General features: G+C 42.2%; 2 protein-coding genes across 2 annotated transcripts in view; one reads left to right on the top strand and one right to left on the bottom strand.

Annotated features, from left to right (window-relative positions):
- The window catches only part of Poglut1 (protein O-glucosyltransferase 1), a 17,539-nt gene extending 7,305 nt beyond the window's left edge, over positions 1 to 10,234 (bottom strand). Inside the window, exons 1-6 of the mRNA XM_005386444.2 lie at positions 9,984 to 10,234; positions 9,375 to 9,465; positions 7,951 to 8,094; positions 5,566 to 5,701; positions 2,924 to 3,045; positions 621 to 680 (exon numbers count right to left, since the gene is read on the bottom strand). Of these exons, the coding sequence (XP_005386501.1) occupies positions 621 to 680; positions 2,924 to 3,045; positions 5,566 to 5,701; positions 7,951 to 8,094; positions 9,375 to 9,465; positions 9,984 to 10,068 (638 nt within the window). The 5' untranslated portion in view covers positions 10,069 to 10,234. The remainder of the gene's footprint in view (positions 1 to 620; positions 681 to 2,923; positions 3,046 to 5,565; positions 5,702 to 7,950; positions 8,095 to 9,374; positions 9,466 to 9,983) is intronic.
- Positions 10,235 to 14,430: 4,196 nt separating this feature from the next.
- Positions 14,431 to 16,519, top strand: part of Tmem39a (transmembrane protein 39A) — a 65,685-nt gene continuing 63,596 nt past the window's right edge. Inside the window, exon 1 of the mRNA XM_013515085.1 lies at positions 14,431 to 14,638. The gene's annotated coding sequence lies outside the window, so the exon portion shown is untranslated. The remainder of the gene's footprint in view (positions 14,639 to 16,519) is intronic.

Raw genomic sequence — 16,519 nt, 5'->3', positions numbered from 1 at the left:
AGCCTCCCAGACTGCGAGAATTTCAGATGCACACCATCACGCCTGCCTTCCCTATCATGCATGGTCTTTTCTGTTGATTTGCCCCACACGTACTATACATCCACCTTCCAGGCAGGCACTGTTCTGGCAGTGGGGATAGAACACTGAACAGCACAGTGTCTCTTCTCCCTCTTCCTTTCCTTCTTCTCTCGCCTTGCCCCTTCCTCTCCATGCTCTATTAAGCACTGTTTGGCAACCACATGGCCAAAGGGCTTCAGGGTACAGGACAGAGGAAGACAATTCCCAAGCGGCAGTCACCAGCGGAGTGGCTGCGGCATCAGCCCGGCTACTCTGAGGAAACCGTGAATCAGAAGACACTGTCTGCTCTGTTTACCCCGACGCTCGCACGCTCCGAACAGCTGCTGCATGACTGCAGGCTGAGCTTTGCTTCTCTGAATTTCAGTTCAGTTCAGAGTGATGTGGGCAAATCACTGGATTCTTCTCTAGTGTGAGAGTCTGTGATTGCACACTTAGTTCTTAGCTTTCTCTTTGAACCACAGTTTATCATCCTCTCAAGATTACTTATATTTTATGCATGGTTTAGACGAATACCTTTGTAAGAAATTACAAAAAATAATCACCTTGATCCTCGAAAATATGCTGTAGAGTTTTTCTTTTTCCATGGCCACTGTGCTGCTGACCTAAAAATACAGACTTTGATTAGTTTCTACATATTTTCAACTATGTCAGGGTATGTCCTAACCATTTCTGAAGGTTAGCTCAGGGACTCTCATTCATTCATTCATTCATTTGAGACAGGGTCTCACTATGTAGTCCAGGCTGGTCTCAAACTCATGGTGATCCTCCTGTTTTAACCTCCCGAGTGCTGGGATTACAGGCATGTACCACCATCCCCAGCTATATTTTTAAATAAATCTGATGAAGGTCAGTCAAAAGAACAAGTCTGAAAGACACTATGATCCCTTTTGTTATTGTTTCATCATTCCGGAGGGGCTTACAAGAAATATCTACAAATCTACTGCACCATGAATAAATTAACAACATTAATCTACTGACAGAAAAGCTCCTAAACTCTAACAGGCATGTTTAAGGCAAATGAGCAAGACCCTGTTTCAATCTTAAAAAATAAAAAAGGGATGGGGATGGGGATGTAGCTCTGTGTGAAGCTCCTGGGTGCTAGCCCACATACCACTAAATAAATAAATAAATAAATAAATAAATAACCAAACGCCTCAGGCCAATGCAAAAAACTAACTTTAAGAAAAAAATAAGTTGAAGACTTCTTCCCCAACCCCCTCAAAATTATGTTCCAAACCAAAAGCAAATAAGAGCTATCGGTTTCAATGTCTGGAGGCCTTGCAGTATTAGCTGGCACAGAACAGAGGACAGCGTACTCAGGAACCCAGACTTCAAGCCTAGGTTTGCTCCTGGCCTTGCACAAGTCACTTCACTTTCTCTGGGCTTCACTCCCATAGCCCTGAAATAAACAGCTGGACAAAGATGTTTTTCAGATCTAGTTGTACAAAATATGAGACCTAGTTACATTTTTTTTTTTTTTTGGTTTTTCTCCGGTACCGGTAACCGAACTCACGACCTTGCGCTTGCCAGGCAGGCGCCTTGCCGCTGAGCTAAATCCCCAGACCCCCTAGTTACATTTTAAAAATTTTCTAATTGATGACTGCTGGAGAAGAGATTCACATTTACCCACAGAGCTGTAGCTGCTCCTGGGAACTGGGCCCTATGTGATTCTTCAGGAGGAAGACATACTCTTAGTCTTCAAAATTCCAGCCATACTTGTAGAAGAGACAGATATTCACAGAAATTTGAATTAAATTCTTGCTGTTCTTCTATCCCAGAGAAGACTTACATGGGATATATTCCAGAAGTTGAGCACCAGTGCTGATTTTTGGGTTTTCTGGTTTTGATTTTGTTTTAGGGCTTGAACCCACAGCCTTTGCACCAAGATACATCTTCCCCACTCTGTCACTCTTCCACCTCTTTTTGACACACACACAAATCAATACATTGCCCAAGCTGCTAGAATTTGTGATCCTCCTGCCTCAGCCTCCAAAGCACTGAGATTACAGGCATACACCATCATGCTTGGCTTAATTAAGCACCAATGCTTCCTGAATCATTTCTGTAAAATGCAGCTGGGTAAGACATACGTATAGCTTAGATGACCAGACCACTTACATGCTGAGATCATGCCAGGAAGGAGTCAGTCCACAAATCAAAGCACGTTTCAGTCATAAACAAAGAGGATCTGAAATAAGCTTGCACTTAACTTGCTTTTCATTTTTTTTGAGACAGTGTCTTATTATGTAGCCCAGGCTGGCCTGAAATTCAGTGATCCTCCTGCTTCAGCCTTCTGAGCTGGGATTATAGGTGTGTGCCCGTAAGCAGGTACTGGAGATAACGATGAGACCACCACACCCCCTTATCCCTACCTAAAGAACTCAGCTATCAATTTTCAAGTACATTCATGATCCTCCAAGGAATTTCCCACATTCTCCTACAACAAGGTCATCCACTTTTCACTTACAGAATCTTTGAAGTGCAGGAAATTTAAAAAACAAATCAAAAAGCTCCCAGCGTTCTCCCCACAGAGGCAGTGCTGACAGTTTAGGAAAGACTCTTCTGCCCTGTTTATGGATATGTAAACACTTTCATACATGCTCAAAATTGCTTAGGCTGGAAATAATTTTCTTTTTTTTTTTGTACCGGGAATCAAACTCAGGGCCTTGAGCTTACAAGGTAGGCGCTTATGCTGCTGAGCTATATTCATGACTAGAAACAATTTTCTATCCTTTATTTTTAACTTAAAAGTCAGTTATTTGAAAGTAAATATTGCCCCTACTCTACTCTTTATTTCAAGAAAACCCACAAAAAGTGAGACATAAGACCTCTCAATGGGACCTACCTTACCAGATCTTCTCTGAAGAGGTCCCATCGTCCAAGACCTGTAGGGTAGATTGGCCAAACAGCGGGTCCCCCTTCCCAAAACGTCCACGCGGGATACATGATATCATGGTACTCTGCCGTCTTCACCAGAAACAGAAAGGCCGTGATAAATAAGTCTTGGAACAGAGCAAGAGGCAAACTGCACTCATGACAGGATGTGGACTAAGGCTTCGCTGTAACACCAACTTGCCAGAGACAGAGTGCCTCTGTTGTGCAGTGTCCACAATCTATATGTTAAGGTGAAACTTCGCAGGCTCACCAAATTCCCGGATTCAGAGCCATATTAAAGCTCAACATTTTCAGTTCCCCAAAATTCTGTTTTCCTAGAGGATGTACATCATTAAGGTTCTCAGTATATGGAAATAATATGCCCAATTGTGAAAAAGCGCAGTGTTCTAGTTTAACTGCTATTACCCCTGGAGTTTCCACTGCCTTGCTCACACTTAAGTTATTTCCTAGCATTGTTTTTTGGCTTTCCTCTTTTGTTTTGCATTTTTGTTTCTTTGGTTTGTGGCAGTACTGGGGATTGGACTTGGAGCTTTTACACAGAGCTAGAACCCCAGCGTTCTTTTATTTTGTTATTGTTAGGCCAGGTCTCATTAAGTCACTAAGTTGCCCAGGCTGGGCTGGAATGTGCCATCCTCCTGACTCAGGCTCCCGGAGTGCTAAGATTACAGCCAGATGACACCACGCCCCGCCTACTGGCTGTTATGAGAGCACACATTAGCAAGTACAGGTCAAGAGTGTGGGTCTGGGGGCCAGGGCTATAGCTCAGCAGCACAGTGCCTGTCTGGCAAGCACAAAGTCCTGAGTTCGATTCTTGGTACTAAAAAAAAGAGTGTGGGCCCTTGAAACATCATGAGTCTGAAAATGGACTCCATCTCTTTAAAACTCTACTTGAGTTAATCTCTCTATACTTCAGTTTCCTTAATATGGTATTGGGGGAAATAATACTCATAATAGCATATATCTATCAGCCTATTTTGAGTATGAATTCTTAACACATGACAGTATCTGGAACATAGTAAGTAACCAGTAATTGTTAGGTAGTGTTTCCTAACACTGTGGCATTATTAAGTTCACCCTGGTTGATCAATAAATCCTTGGTGACTCATTGATGAGGGTCAGAAGTGCCACGAGCAAAATAGGGAGAATGTGTATGACTACGTGTCTTTTGAAAAAAGTTTGACATCATTTGTTGCTTTTTATGATCACTTCTATTAAACATCTGGCCAGTGACAAGCCCTTCACTCTACTGATTCTTCACCTTGATTACATATGCCACATGCTGTTTGAGTTCTCTCAAATCTTAAAAACATGTGATTCATCAAGCACTTCCTGCCTAACAGAAATTAAACGGAAGCTGTACACTTAACTACAAAGTTGACAGGCTCCAATCCCTTCCTTGGAAACATGGCATCACTGATTTTAAAAAGTAAAATGAAAGTAAAAATGAAAGGGAAGTTAGTATACTGACAGTCATACTTCATTATCCACAGAAACAACAGATTAAGTAATAGATACAAAGTCCTTACTGACTTACATGGGAGCCTCTATCTGTTCTTCTGGGAGAGTTTCATGACAAACAATAGGACCAAGCACTTTTGAGAAATGAGGCTAACCCACAGGCAATGCAACACAAATGTGGCCTCAGCCCACTTGCAACACAGGAAATAAACAAGTCTAGAGAGAAAGTAAACTGTGATAAAGAAAAAGTGGGAATTAAAGGGCTCTCTGCTTAGGAAAAACCAAGCCAGAGATGGTGTTCCTTTTCCCAACATCCATGGAGGGTTTCCCCAAATCTATTCTCCCCCCGATAGCACCTTCCATCCACTGTCTTCTGAGCTCCCCATCTTCGCCCCCAAATGTTTTCACACTTAGTCTCTGGGGAACCAAGGCCCATCCCTGCTAGGATACCATCCACACATACCCAAGACTGACAAGATATTCACTGTCCCAACATCTCTAAGCCCATAGGTGTGTCCTAGCCACTCCTAACCTCCATAGTGACTGTCCCAGTATCTCTGCAATACACTGTTTGGGCCAAACCATGTGGAGCTATGTAGCACCTTCTGGTTCACTTTTAGCCCTGCTACACCCCTGGGATATGTTGATAGATAGGACAGATCTCATTATAGGAGCTCAAAAAAATTGTGTTTGCAATGTTGGGGATCAAACCCAGTACCCTGCATGTTTTAGAAAAGCACTCTACCACGCTAGCTCTACAAATATTTCTGAGTGAGGGCATTCCCTAACTCCAAGCTCGTGACCTTTCTTGGATGCCCCTTATAGGCTCTAGAGGACTTTAGAGCCCCACCAGAAGGCCTTGCAGATTCTGCAGGCCTCTTAGTCCCTAGCCTCCACCCCTAGCCTTACAGGCACTTAAGCCAACTTGCATTACTTATATGTCCTCACCTCCAGCTCCTTAGTCTTACTGCTCAACTACTGTGACTTAACAGAGAGACAGACCCATTCCTGAGCCTCAGGCTCTATCCTCACCCCTACCCACCAAGCTCTACCTCAGGATGATAATCTCTTGCTAATACCCTAGAGGACCACCTGCTGTCCCCACAACCCTGCTGTGGCTCTTCATGTACTTACCTTACTGAAGGAGAAGACAGGGATGGCAGGCTCCATCCATTTAGGAACTTGAGGATAATCACGTACATTGATCACCATCTCCATGTCAGGGAGGTGCCCGATAACTTCCAAAATAAAGTGCTCAACACCGCTACACCTGCCAACCAGAAAACAGTCACCAGAGCACTTCCTGCAAGCTCTAGGACAGAGAAGGTTCCAGTCCTGTCCTAGAGTGACATAAGCCAGTGTTCGTCTCATGAACACTGATCTGAAACAACACTTCTAAATGGTCTAGTCCATTCTTCTATAACGTATGAGTTATTATTCATAGCTAAGCTGCTCCAGCTTATAACAGAACATTTTCCAAATATATCACCTTTGCTTGGAATGGAATATTGCTACTCTTGCCACTTCTCTGTCCCTTAGATGGAACAGTTTAATTAGTAGGCAAGATATGCACTCTGATAGGAACTGGAATAGCTAACGTTCTAATGGTGGTCCTCAGGCTTTGTTTCTCAGAAACATAATGCTATAGTTACAATCTAGGATGTCCTCTGGAGGCCCATATGTTACAGGCTGTCCTCAGCTTGCTGCTATGGGGAAGAGGTAGAAAATTTATTTAAGAGGTAGAGGCTATGGGGCTAGGGATTTAGCTCAGCGGCATAGTGCCTGCCTGGCAAGCACAAGGTCGTGAGTTCAATTCCTGGTACAAAAACAAAACAAAAAAAAAGAAGTAGAGGCTAGTAGGGGCTAAGTCATGGGGGCAGGCCCTTGCAGAAGACTGTGGGACACCATGATGGTGTCCTGCTGTCCGTTTTGCCTCCCAGCTGCCATGACACGAGGAACCTGCTCCACTGTGCACTCCCACCAGGCTGTGCTGCCTCACCACAGGCCCAGAGCAGTGTGGCCCAGGGAACACGGACTGGAACATCTGCACCATCAGCCAGAGTAAATCTTTCCTGTTTCTAAGTAGTTCAAGGATTTTGTTTTAATAACAGGAAGCCGATTAACACAGACACCATCTTTATTTCCAGATTAAGTCAATGATTTATGAAGAAAGAAAATCTTTGTCTTTCTTCAACTTAAATACAGAACACTTAAAATTAGTTTTGCAAGGGAGACACTATAACTTTGCTTTCTGACTGAACTCCCTGGGATCCTCAGAGGCTTTTTTTGGTTTTTGAAACAGGGTCTCGCTATGTAGCCCAGGCTGGCCTCAAATTTGTGGCAGTCTTCCTGTCTTGGCCTCCCAAGTGCGGGATTAAAGGCATGTGCCAGTATACCCAGCTTCCAAGGAGCTCTTTATTGTTTTTTATTTTGTTATGCAGTTCAGGCTGGCCTTGAACTCACTTCATAGCCTAGGGTAGCTTCACTCTCAGCAATCCTCCTGCCTCAGCCTCCTGAGACCAAGGATTTCTTAAAAGAAAAGAAACACTGGTGGTTTATTTTATTTGTGCCGCATCCTTTGAGGTTCTCACCAGCACCATACGAGGGGAGCATTCTAAGGCTTAATCAAAATTTTCTGGCACCATGGAAATGACTGTTTTAAAATAGTTTTATAAACCAGGTATGATGGTATATGCCTATAATCCCAGCACTCAGGAGGCTGAGGCAGAAGAATCACAAGTTTGAAGAGAGCGTAGATTACACAGTGAGACCCTATCTTTAATTAATTAAAAAATTTCTATCTAGGGAGGTAACTACAAAATGTCAATGGTTTGTAAACACAGATATTCAGCTATATTAATGATAAAGAAAGGCCAGGCATGGTAGCACATGCCTGTGATACCAGCACTCGGGAGGCTGAGGCAGGAGGATCAATGTGAGTTCAAGACCAGCCAGGGCTACAAAGTGAGCTCAAGGCCAGCCTGAACTGCATAGCGAGACCCTGTCTCAAAAAGACCAAAAAAAAAAAAAATGATAAAGGAATGTCAGTGAAACTGTATGATGATTTTACCAGTCCAACTGGCACAGATCAAAAAGTCTAGGCCAGGTATGGGTGTGCACACTTGTGCAAGTTCCAGCTCAGCCCAGGCAACTTAGTGACTTAGGGACACTCAATAAATACCTAGCCTTCCTTCCTCCTGAAATCCAGTGCATGCTACTCGATCTCATCAGCCTGTGTCCTGCAGCTACTATAGCCAAGGAAAGAAGAGAAGAAAGGGGCAGAGCCACAGCCAGGCCCTAGGAACAAAAAGAAGACAGGCTTCAATAGAGGAGCTGGCAAAAAAAAAAAAAAAAAATCCCAGGCAAGGAAAAGAATTTGTTATTTCTGTATTTTGTATTCCCCCAGAAATATGAGAAGGGATTTGCTAATTAGTCCCCTCAACTGGCTTCTCAAGAGCAGTATCAAGTAAGCCTGCAGTTACAAATATCAGAAGATAACATTTGCTTGTTAAGTCTTACCTTGAGGGAAACATGCAGTCATTTTCTCGATATAATCTGTTCTTAATGACCTGATAGTGTGTCCCTAACTTTCGTCCAATGACTTCTGCCATCATCTTCCTGGAGATTCCCCCTCGGAAAGGGATCAGATCTTCTTCAATGACACTGTGAAGAAATGGGAATCCCTGCGGCAAGCAGGCCAGGAGAGTGGTACCATTCTATCCACTTCCTGAGTACATTCGTATTTAGTATTAGAAAGAAATGCGGTGGAAGCTCCGGATGTGGGAGGGCATTTATCTAGCATGAGTTCCGGGCTTACTCCCCAGTACTGCCAAAGAGGAGCAGGGATGAGAGGGCAGGAGTAAGGAATGATTCCCCAGAAACACCATGAATGATCAAAAAACATCAAACACAACAAAGCCACAAGAGTCAGAACAAGCTTCTATCTGGATTGCCCCTCCCTAGTCTGACTCATATTCCCCCTGATATTCATGCTACATCCATGTCCTCCCAGCCTGCAGCCTTACCCAAGTCTCTTTCTATGAACCCCAGAGAAGGCACCATTCATGCCTCACAGTCCAACACACCCTTCCCTCCATATACACACACCCATGAAGCCTCCTAGCAGTAGCCAGATAATAAACTGTTTTGCATCGCTTGCAAAGCTCAGTATAAAGTTAAGTTTTCAGTAAGTATCATAAGCATCAGATGAATTTTGGAGGCATCAGAAAAACAGGGTAGGGAACTACAAGGACTCTGTTTAGCCGGTGAGGAATCTGAGGGCCAATGAAGGTAAATGGTTTGCCACAGTGGTAATCAGGGAGAATTGTGACTAGACCCCAACTGTGTTTTCAGTGTACGTACTTATCTTTGTACCACACCAAGTCCCAGACTAACTATATACTTTAAAGATAACCAACAAGAAATTATTAGATTTACTGATATTTTCATTCCTTCAACAGTATTTATTGAGCACACTCACTGATAGCCAGTACAAGGGATACAACACAGACATAAGCCTGGGCTGGTTAAGCTGGTGCACAGCTGTGATCCCAGCACTCTAGGAGACTGAGGCAGGAGGAGCTGCAAGCTGGAGCCTAGCCCAGCAACACAGCGACTTATCTTGTCTCAAAATAAAAACTTCTAGAAGGGCTGAGGATGTAACTCAGTGTGAAGGCCCTGGGTTCAATCCTCAGTCTCAGGCCTCAATGGGAAACACAGCCAAGCACATGGACTAAATCTCACAAGGAGTTGAGGTAAGGCCCAGACCCAGGGGCCTTTCCTCTGCCAGTGAATCTCCATCCTGAAGAATTAGGAGAACCACCCCAGGGACCTTTCCCTCTCTGAAGAAATGCTGGGCTCTAACCATTGCAACCAAGGTCTCTCAGTGAGCTCGGTATTCTTGTGACAAGAATTTAGCTCTCAGTGACAGATCAAAAACTCACCCATGGTAGCAGCTGCAGTTTTGACTTGAACATGGCTCATAATTCTCCAAAGCCCTGTTAATTTGGTCAATAAATACTTTCCATTTTGAACCTTCAAAAAGTGAATTAAAGGAGAATTAACAAAATACCCTTTGCTAGCCTCAGGCAGGAAGGCAGCCAGTGCCAACAGACTCAAACTAGCAGAAATCCCCTTCCCATCCCGCTAGTGGAAACGAAAGCCAGGAAGATTCTTTCTGCAAACTGCCAGCGCTTAAATTAAGTCTGCTCCTCTGCCTGGGCCATCAAGCGTCCAAGAAATTGGAAATGCAAGCTTAATGCTCAGCCCCTAGAAGGCTAGCGATGAACTGGATTGTGACACGGATTGTCACCTCTACTCAAATTAAGCCGCATGGAGAGGATCGGTTAACAGCCGCGGATATTAACCCTCCTTGTCTCTTCTCTAACACGAGCGCGCGCCCCTTCCCAAGGGTGCTAGGACTTCCCACTCTCGCCGCGGTCCCAACCCAGAGGACGGCATCTCTGCGGCTCTGCGCGCAGCGGCCACAGCATCCTCTGCACGCCAGCCGCGCGGGGAGCCCCAGCTGCGGGCCTGGGCCTGCCGGAGCCCACCTGACTCCTTCTGGCGGCCCTGCAGTGGGGTTAGGAGTAGCAACAGCAGCCCGAGCAGAATCCGAGAGCTCGCCACCAGCTCCATCGCAAGCTGACCCACTGCGGAGTCCCGGGGACTGCTCAACGAAGTGCTGCCCCACACAAAGATGGCGACAGAGCGAGGAGGGCGCCCCTCACAAAGATGGCCTCCCTGCACAAAGATGGCCGCCAGTGCGCCCCGTCCGCGCCCGCCCCACGCTGGGGGAGGAGTCTTCCTAGGAAACCAGGAGACTGGAAGGTGGCAGTAAAACGCACCTGATAATGGTAATTCCTTCCATTCTGTGACATATTGAAAACATTTTATTCTTTGCAGTCAAAAAATTGATCAGAGAAGGTACATTTGTTGCTCACCATCAGTGGCACAATCAAGGTCTGGCACAGAAACCTAGGTGAGACCTTTCTACAACATCCAATTGCTTCTGATTAAATATTGTAGCTTAGATTTATTGAGTGTGTGTACAGCATTGTTAGACACCGAAGAGTTGCAAATAGTATAGTACAGTCGCTTTGTGATAGGAATTTATAACAATTTGGGTGACTTGGCCATGAGGGGAAAATTAGTGATATTAAATAAAACGTATGGGGAGCAGTTGCTTTGACTGAATTCCAGTAGAACAGACCAAAATGAAGTCACCTGACCTAGGTGTCAGTAAATGGACCAGTTTAAAAAAAAAAAAAACAGATTGACAGCAACCAATAAGACAAGCCCTATCCACTCGAGGCATCATAAGGATGTGCACTCAAAATTTGGTTCCTTCTTTGTTGAGAGCTTTTTCTGCTTGTACCCCCACCTCTGCTCAGATCATTGGTATGTGACAATGAACACTCCTTTAGGAAGAGTCCTTTGCATGATTACTTCCTGTCCATTTGCCTTGCATTCTAAATTCTAAAGAGAAGGGGCACCTAAACATGTGAACTGCTACTTAGGCTTTCTTGACTGATATTGTGGTGCATGCCTATTGTCCCAGATAAAAAGGCTGCACAGGACAATTGCAAGTAGGAGGCCAACCTGAGCAATTTAGTGAGAACCTGCCTCAAAAAATGTCTGGAGTTCAACTCAGCACTCCCCAGTAGGGAATGGAAGGTGGTAACTTTACATTTATAGAAACCAGATATCTTGTGACATTCAGATAATATCAGAATGTGCAACTGCCCCTCCTTATTCTTTAATTTTGTGCATCAGCTAACACAAAGGATGTAAATTGCTTTGAGGTTTAACTTGCAGAAAAGTAATGCCCGTCTAAAGAAATACCTGCCATCATAGTGCATGCCCCTAATCCAAGTGATACAGGAGAAATATAACTCTCAACCTGATTGTTATGGTTGATACATTGTGTCAACTTGGGGAGTCTAGAGGTTTGGCTAAATGAGTCAACAGGAAGCCAGGGTGCTTACTTTGTATACATCCTGAGCCTGTGGAAGAAGGGAGCATGGAGATTATGTGAGAGCTACACGCCTCTTAGGTGGGGGTAGCCTGTTTACAAAGTAAGGCAGGGAAAGAAGCTGCTGGCCGCCATTCCTCCCTTTTTGCTCTGGCTGCTTTGCCGTTCGGCTGCCTTTTCCCCCTTTGCTCTTGTTGCTTTGTTATCTTCTGCCTGGAAGCCAGCCAAGTATGGACTGAAACCTCCACAAACTGTAAGCTAAATAAACCTTTCCTTCCTTCATTTGGGGCATTGGGTATTTTGTCTCAGCAACAAGAGAAAAGTAACCAAGACACTGATAGATATCAAATGTGTCAAATTAGGGGCTGGGGATTTAGCTCAGCAGCACAGCGCCTGCCTGGGAAGTGCGAGGTCGTGAGTTCAATTCCTGGTACCGGAAAAAAACAAAAACAAAACAAAACAAAAAAACTCCAAATGTGTCAAATTTGTGTCACCTGAAATCGAAGAATGAATTTTAAAGGACAATGCAGGAGAGGAGTAGGAAAGGTTTATTGAGAGATAGCTCTTGAGAGACAAGAGGGGTCCAGAGTGAGTTGTTACTGAGCTCTTTGTTGGAGGTAGTTTACATAGCAGAGTCACAATGTGGGTACAATGTGGATTAAACTGTAATCAACCTATAGGATTATAGGTATAGCTTCCAGCTAATATTGATCTGATAGGAAAGCAGGTCACATAGCAAGGGTACATGGAAAGAACAAAGGGATTTTGGGGAAGGGATGAGTCTGGATGGTCCGGTCACCTACCTGGGTGTCTCATATATATTTGGATTTAATGGTCTGAGTGATATTAATTATAGAATAGACTCAAGTTCTGCTTATCTCTTAGGGAAGTATTGAGTCTAGCCATTGTGACTTTATTTTGGGACCTTGTGTTTTTTAGATGTGCCTCCAGCCACAATTTTGATGTCTTTACTTTTTATTGACCTTTTTGAGAGCCCAGTCTCTCTCTGACTATATATTAATTTTTATTTAACTTATCTGCACACAATATTCTCCCCTCTGAAGAGCTAGCCCTAAAAGTGGTTAGAGGAGAAGGGGCATAGTTTTAATCTAGCTGCTTTGAGCTGAGAAGGGTTAGTACCAGGGAGACCATAGTCAGGGGCCTTTTCCCAAGAGCTAATCTAATAGATCTTGGGTAGAAGTCGTGTTGGGGTTTAGCAGTCATGAACTTTCTTTAGAAGGTCACTCTAGTGGATCTCACTGAAAGGAGTTTGGCACTTTCGTTGTTGATTTTATCTATATGATTATCTGGAGTGTGGCAGCCTTTAGTCAAGAATAAACAAAAATTTTTAAGAGATTAAAACACATATGACCAAAACATGAGTACTAGATGGAAATACAGATTTTGATAAGAGCCATGTCTAGACACTGTTCTTAAATGATTGGAATAATGAGTGTAACTAGCTGGCCCTCTTTATTGATGGAGGTTATCTATAAATTTAAGTCTCTCTACTTTTAGCTGTAACAAAATGAAGAGTTTTATAGTTTTGAAAAACAATTTAACTATATAATTTAAAGATTTTTGCTGAGTTTTAATAATTTTTACTGTAGTTGTTTTAGCCTTATTGAACAATAACAGTGGTCAGGTACAGCTGTAGCTGGAAACTGACAGCCAGGGTCATGATTGGAGTCCCTTTTTTATATTTAGCTTTCATTATTATGGAATTATTTTTATACTTTTTTGTTAGGTGTTTAAGATCAAGTTAAAGTGAGACTTGTGTTAATCAAAATTAATCTCTGGGTCCCCTTGGATATCAGTTCTGGAACCATGTATAAAGCTTCTCAGCTCTTCTGTCAGTGTCAGCTGCCAGAATGGATCATGGTCTTCATGGTCTTGCTGGACCATGTAGCTTTTTTTTTTTTTTTTTTTTTGGTTCTGGGAATGGAACTCAGGACCTTACACTTGCCAGGCAGGTGCTTATGCCATTGAACTATATCCCTGGTCCTGTGCCATGTAGATTTATGTGAAAGTGTGGGAGACATTTTCTTTCTGGTGACCTTCCTTTTTGGTACACTGTATATTGGCTGACTCTTGTTTTCTGGGTCCAACAATCTCCCTGTTCAGGAGACTGCATGACTCACTAAAGTTGTAGGATTCTGTAGAAGAGGTCCTCTCTTGTCTTGGGTTCTTGTTGATCTGGGAGGACCAGGGCCAAAATATTGACTATCTTCTTAGGCCAGTTATCTTTTTAAAAATTAATTTTATACATAATGACTGCATTCATCCCAGGGAACTTGTAACTGCACCTAATATATCTTGATTCTTCTTTTGTCCCCATTCCCCTCCTCTTCTTTCAACCCTTCTTCCCTTCCTTATTTTTTTCCCACTAGTTGTATATTTTCATTGCTACATTTTAGATATATATAATGATCACATTTATCATAAGGAATTTGTACCTGTACATGATATATCTTGCTTCTATTTTCCCCCGTTCCCCTCCCCTCCCTTCAACCCCTCTTATCCTCCTTAGGGAACTATGTGAGTTTGGCCATTGTGACTTTATCTTAGAGCCTTGCCATTTTTAGATACATCTGCAGCCACAATTTGATATCATTGCTTTTTACTGACTTCCTTGAAAGTCCAGTCTTTCTGCAACTCTATATTAATTTCTCTCTAACTTAGATGCCTATAATACCAGCACTGTATGCAGCTAAGACAGGAGAATCACAAGTTCCAACCCAGCCTGGGCAACTTAGTGATTAAGCAATGCCCTATCTCAAAACAAAAGTTCTGGGCTGGGGAGGTAACTGAATGTGAGGGACCTGGATTCAAACCCCAGTACCAAAAAATAATGAATAAATTATATATTTATATATAATTGTATATAGTATATATAATATATGATATATTTATTTATTATATATATATGTATATATTCCCATGAAGTCAAGATCCATTGTGACACAACAACTTGAATGACAAGGACCTTTGTCAGCATGTAGTCTTGCTGCTTATTATCCCCAGCTCTTCTTTCCCTTCCCTTCCCTTCTCTTCCCTTTCCTTCACCTCCCTTCCCTTCCCTTCCCTTCTTGTCTCTATAAAAGCCCTTTCTTATACCTGAGTGTCCCAAGATCATTTTCCTAGGGACAACCCCCCTTTCCCACATTTCAGCTCTGGAATGAATTTGATTTCCTTCCTACCAGCTCCAGTCTCCCAAACGTTGGCTTCCAAGCAGTGAGTATCTGGATCTAGGTCCAATAACAGGAAGACCTATTTCAAAGACGAGATGCTGCCAGTTTCATGAACGACTAATGAAATCCCTCCAGTTAGATCTTTAAACTACATTTATAAAAAATACATTTTTTGACAGTTGGCAGCAAATATTGAATAGTACAATTATATATATTATATATATATATCGTGAGTTATGGTATGTAAGAGGCCAGTGACATAGGTGGCAAAAAAAAATTTACCAGTAGTCAAAGAATATAGATACCTTAAGAGTTTATTGATATTCTGCAAGAGATCAGAGGTTCAGTCCAAGTGGACCACATTATCAGGGGGAAAGGCTCAGAATTTTTATATTTGATTTTAACATGAGGAGGGGGTACGGAAATGTCACTCCGCTTTCATCAGGTCACTGTGGTCACACAGGTGTTGTTTAAAGACCAAGGACTCTTTTGTTTGACTGGGTCCAGTGCCTTTGGCGTTACTAGAAACAATGCCTCTGAGTAAAATTAACAAATATGTCTTCATTAACTAAGGTTAGTGATCATGGAGTTCAGAATAAAATGGGTTTGTACTTGAAAGGGACTTTTGGCATTATACTGGGATAGGGGAAGAAATGGTATTCTCTAAAACATAAGTGGTTAGATCATCTAGTGATAGATGCATAATTCTAGTGCACAGCTTACATAGTGGAAAGTTAATGTTCTACTACAGGTTCATCACTCAGCTGCAATGTGACCTTTTAAAAACATGGTAAAATAACCATGATTCCCTACAACAGTGATCATACCATTACTCACTCCTTCTTCAAAATGTTCTTAGTAACACCCCATAGAAGTATAAAATCAAATCTATGCCCCTAAAGAGTTTAAAACTCACAGAGAAAACAAGTCCCCACTCAGGGATAATTAAAGTAATATGTGAGTGCTACTGGTTTCAGTAGAGGAAAAAACCAGAATAATTGGAAATCTGAAGAAAATCATGAGAGGGGTATCTTCCAGGCCAAAGAAAAGGAAACTTCATGATTAAGGAATATTGCACTGGAAACAACAAAAATGTGAGAGCCAGAATTTGCAGAAGATGGAGAAAGAATGTAGGCTGATGGTAGTAAAGACTTGAGGATGTATATTGATAATCCAGTGGATAAAAAAAGTTACATTTTGAGGAATGGTGGAAGATAAAATAATATTGATGAGCTAAAAAGATAAAATAATATTGATGAGCTATTTTCCTCAGTCAGAGGAAAATTTGGATTATATTCCTGGAAGGTGAAACTATTCATATTTTGGGTAAGACCTTGTGTGAAGAGACAGGAAGTGAAAAGATTATTAACTCTGTATCAGATTAGACTTCCTCAGGATTTAAAAAAATTAAATGAGTCAAAATTTCTTTTACTTCTACAAAGATGTGAGCTATTTCAAAATGAATGACTTCAAAAGCATATATCTAGCCAAACCATAGTGGTCTATACCTTAATCTCAACAATCATTCAGGAGGTTGAAACAGTAGGATCATAAGTTTAAATCCAGCCTGGTACACATAGTAAGACCCTGTCTCAAAAAACAAACAAAACTTTAGTACAGAGCTTTTATTTTTTTATAGTCAGAATTTTCTGTAATCAAAATGGAAATTATCTTGTGTTATAATTTTTTTTGTTATAATATTTTTGAAATGAAAGTAAACATTTTTTCAATTTTCCAATGTTTTTCTGTGTGGAAGAGAACAATGAGAGGTTGGCAGATAGGCTGTATACTCAGAAGGAATGCACTTGCTTAGAAAACAAATAATTGTTTCATTTTCTTAATAAGCAAGGTAGTTTATTCCAGTGGTTGCTGTATCTAAGTGAGCACCAGAATCATCTTGGAGCTTACAGGAACCACGTATTTT

This window comes from Chinchilla lanigera, unplaced genomic scaffold (genome assembly GCF_000276665.1).
Source record: "Chinchilla lanigera isolate Chin_1 unplaced genomic scaffold, ChiLan1.0 scaffold00026, whole genome shotgun sequence".
NCBI lineage: Eukaryota > Metazoa > Chordata > Mammalia > Rodentia > Chinchillidae > Chinchilla > Chinchilla lanigera.
The sequence above is the reverse complement of the archived record's forward strand: the minus strand, read 5'-3'. Positions and strand labels throughout refer to the sequence as shown.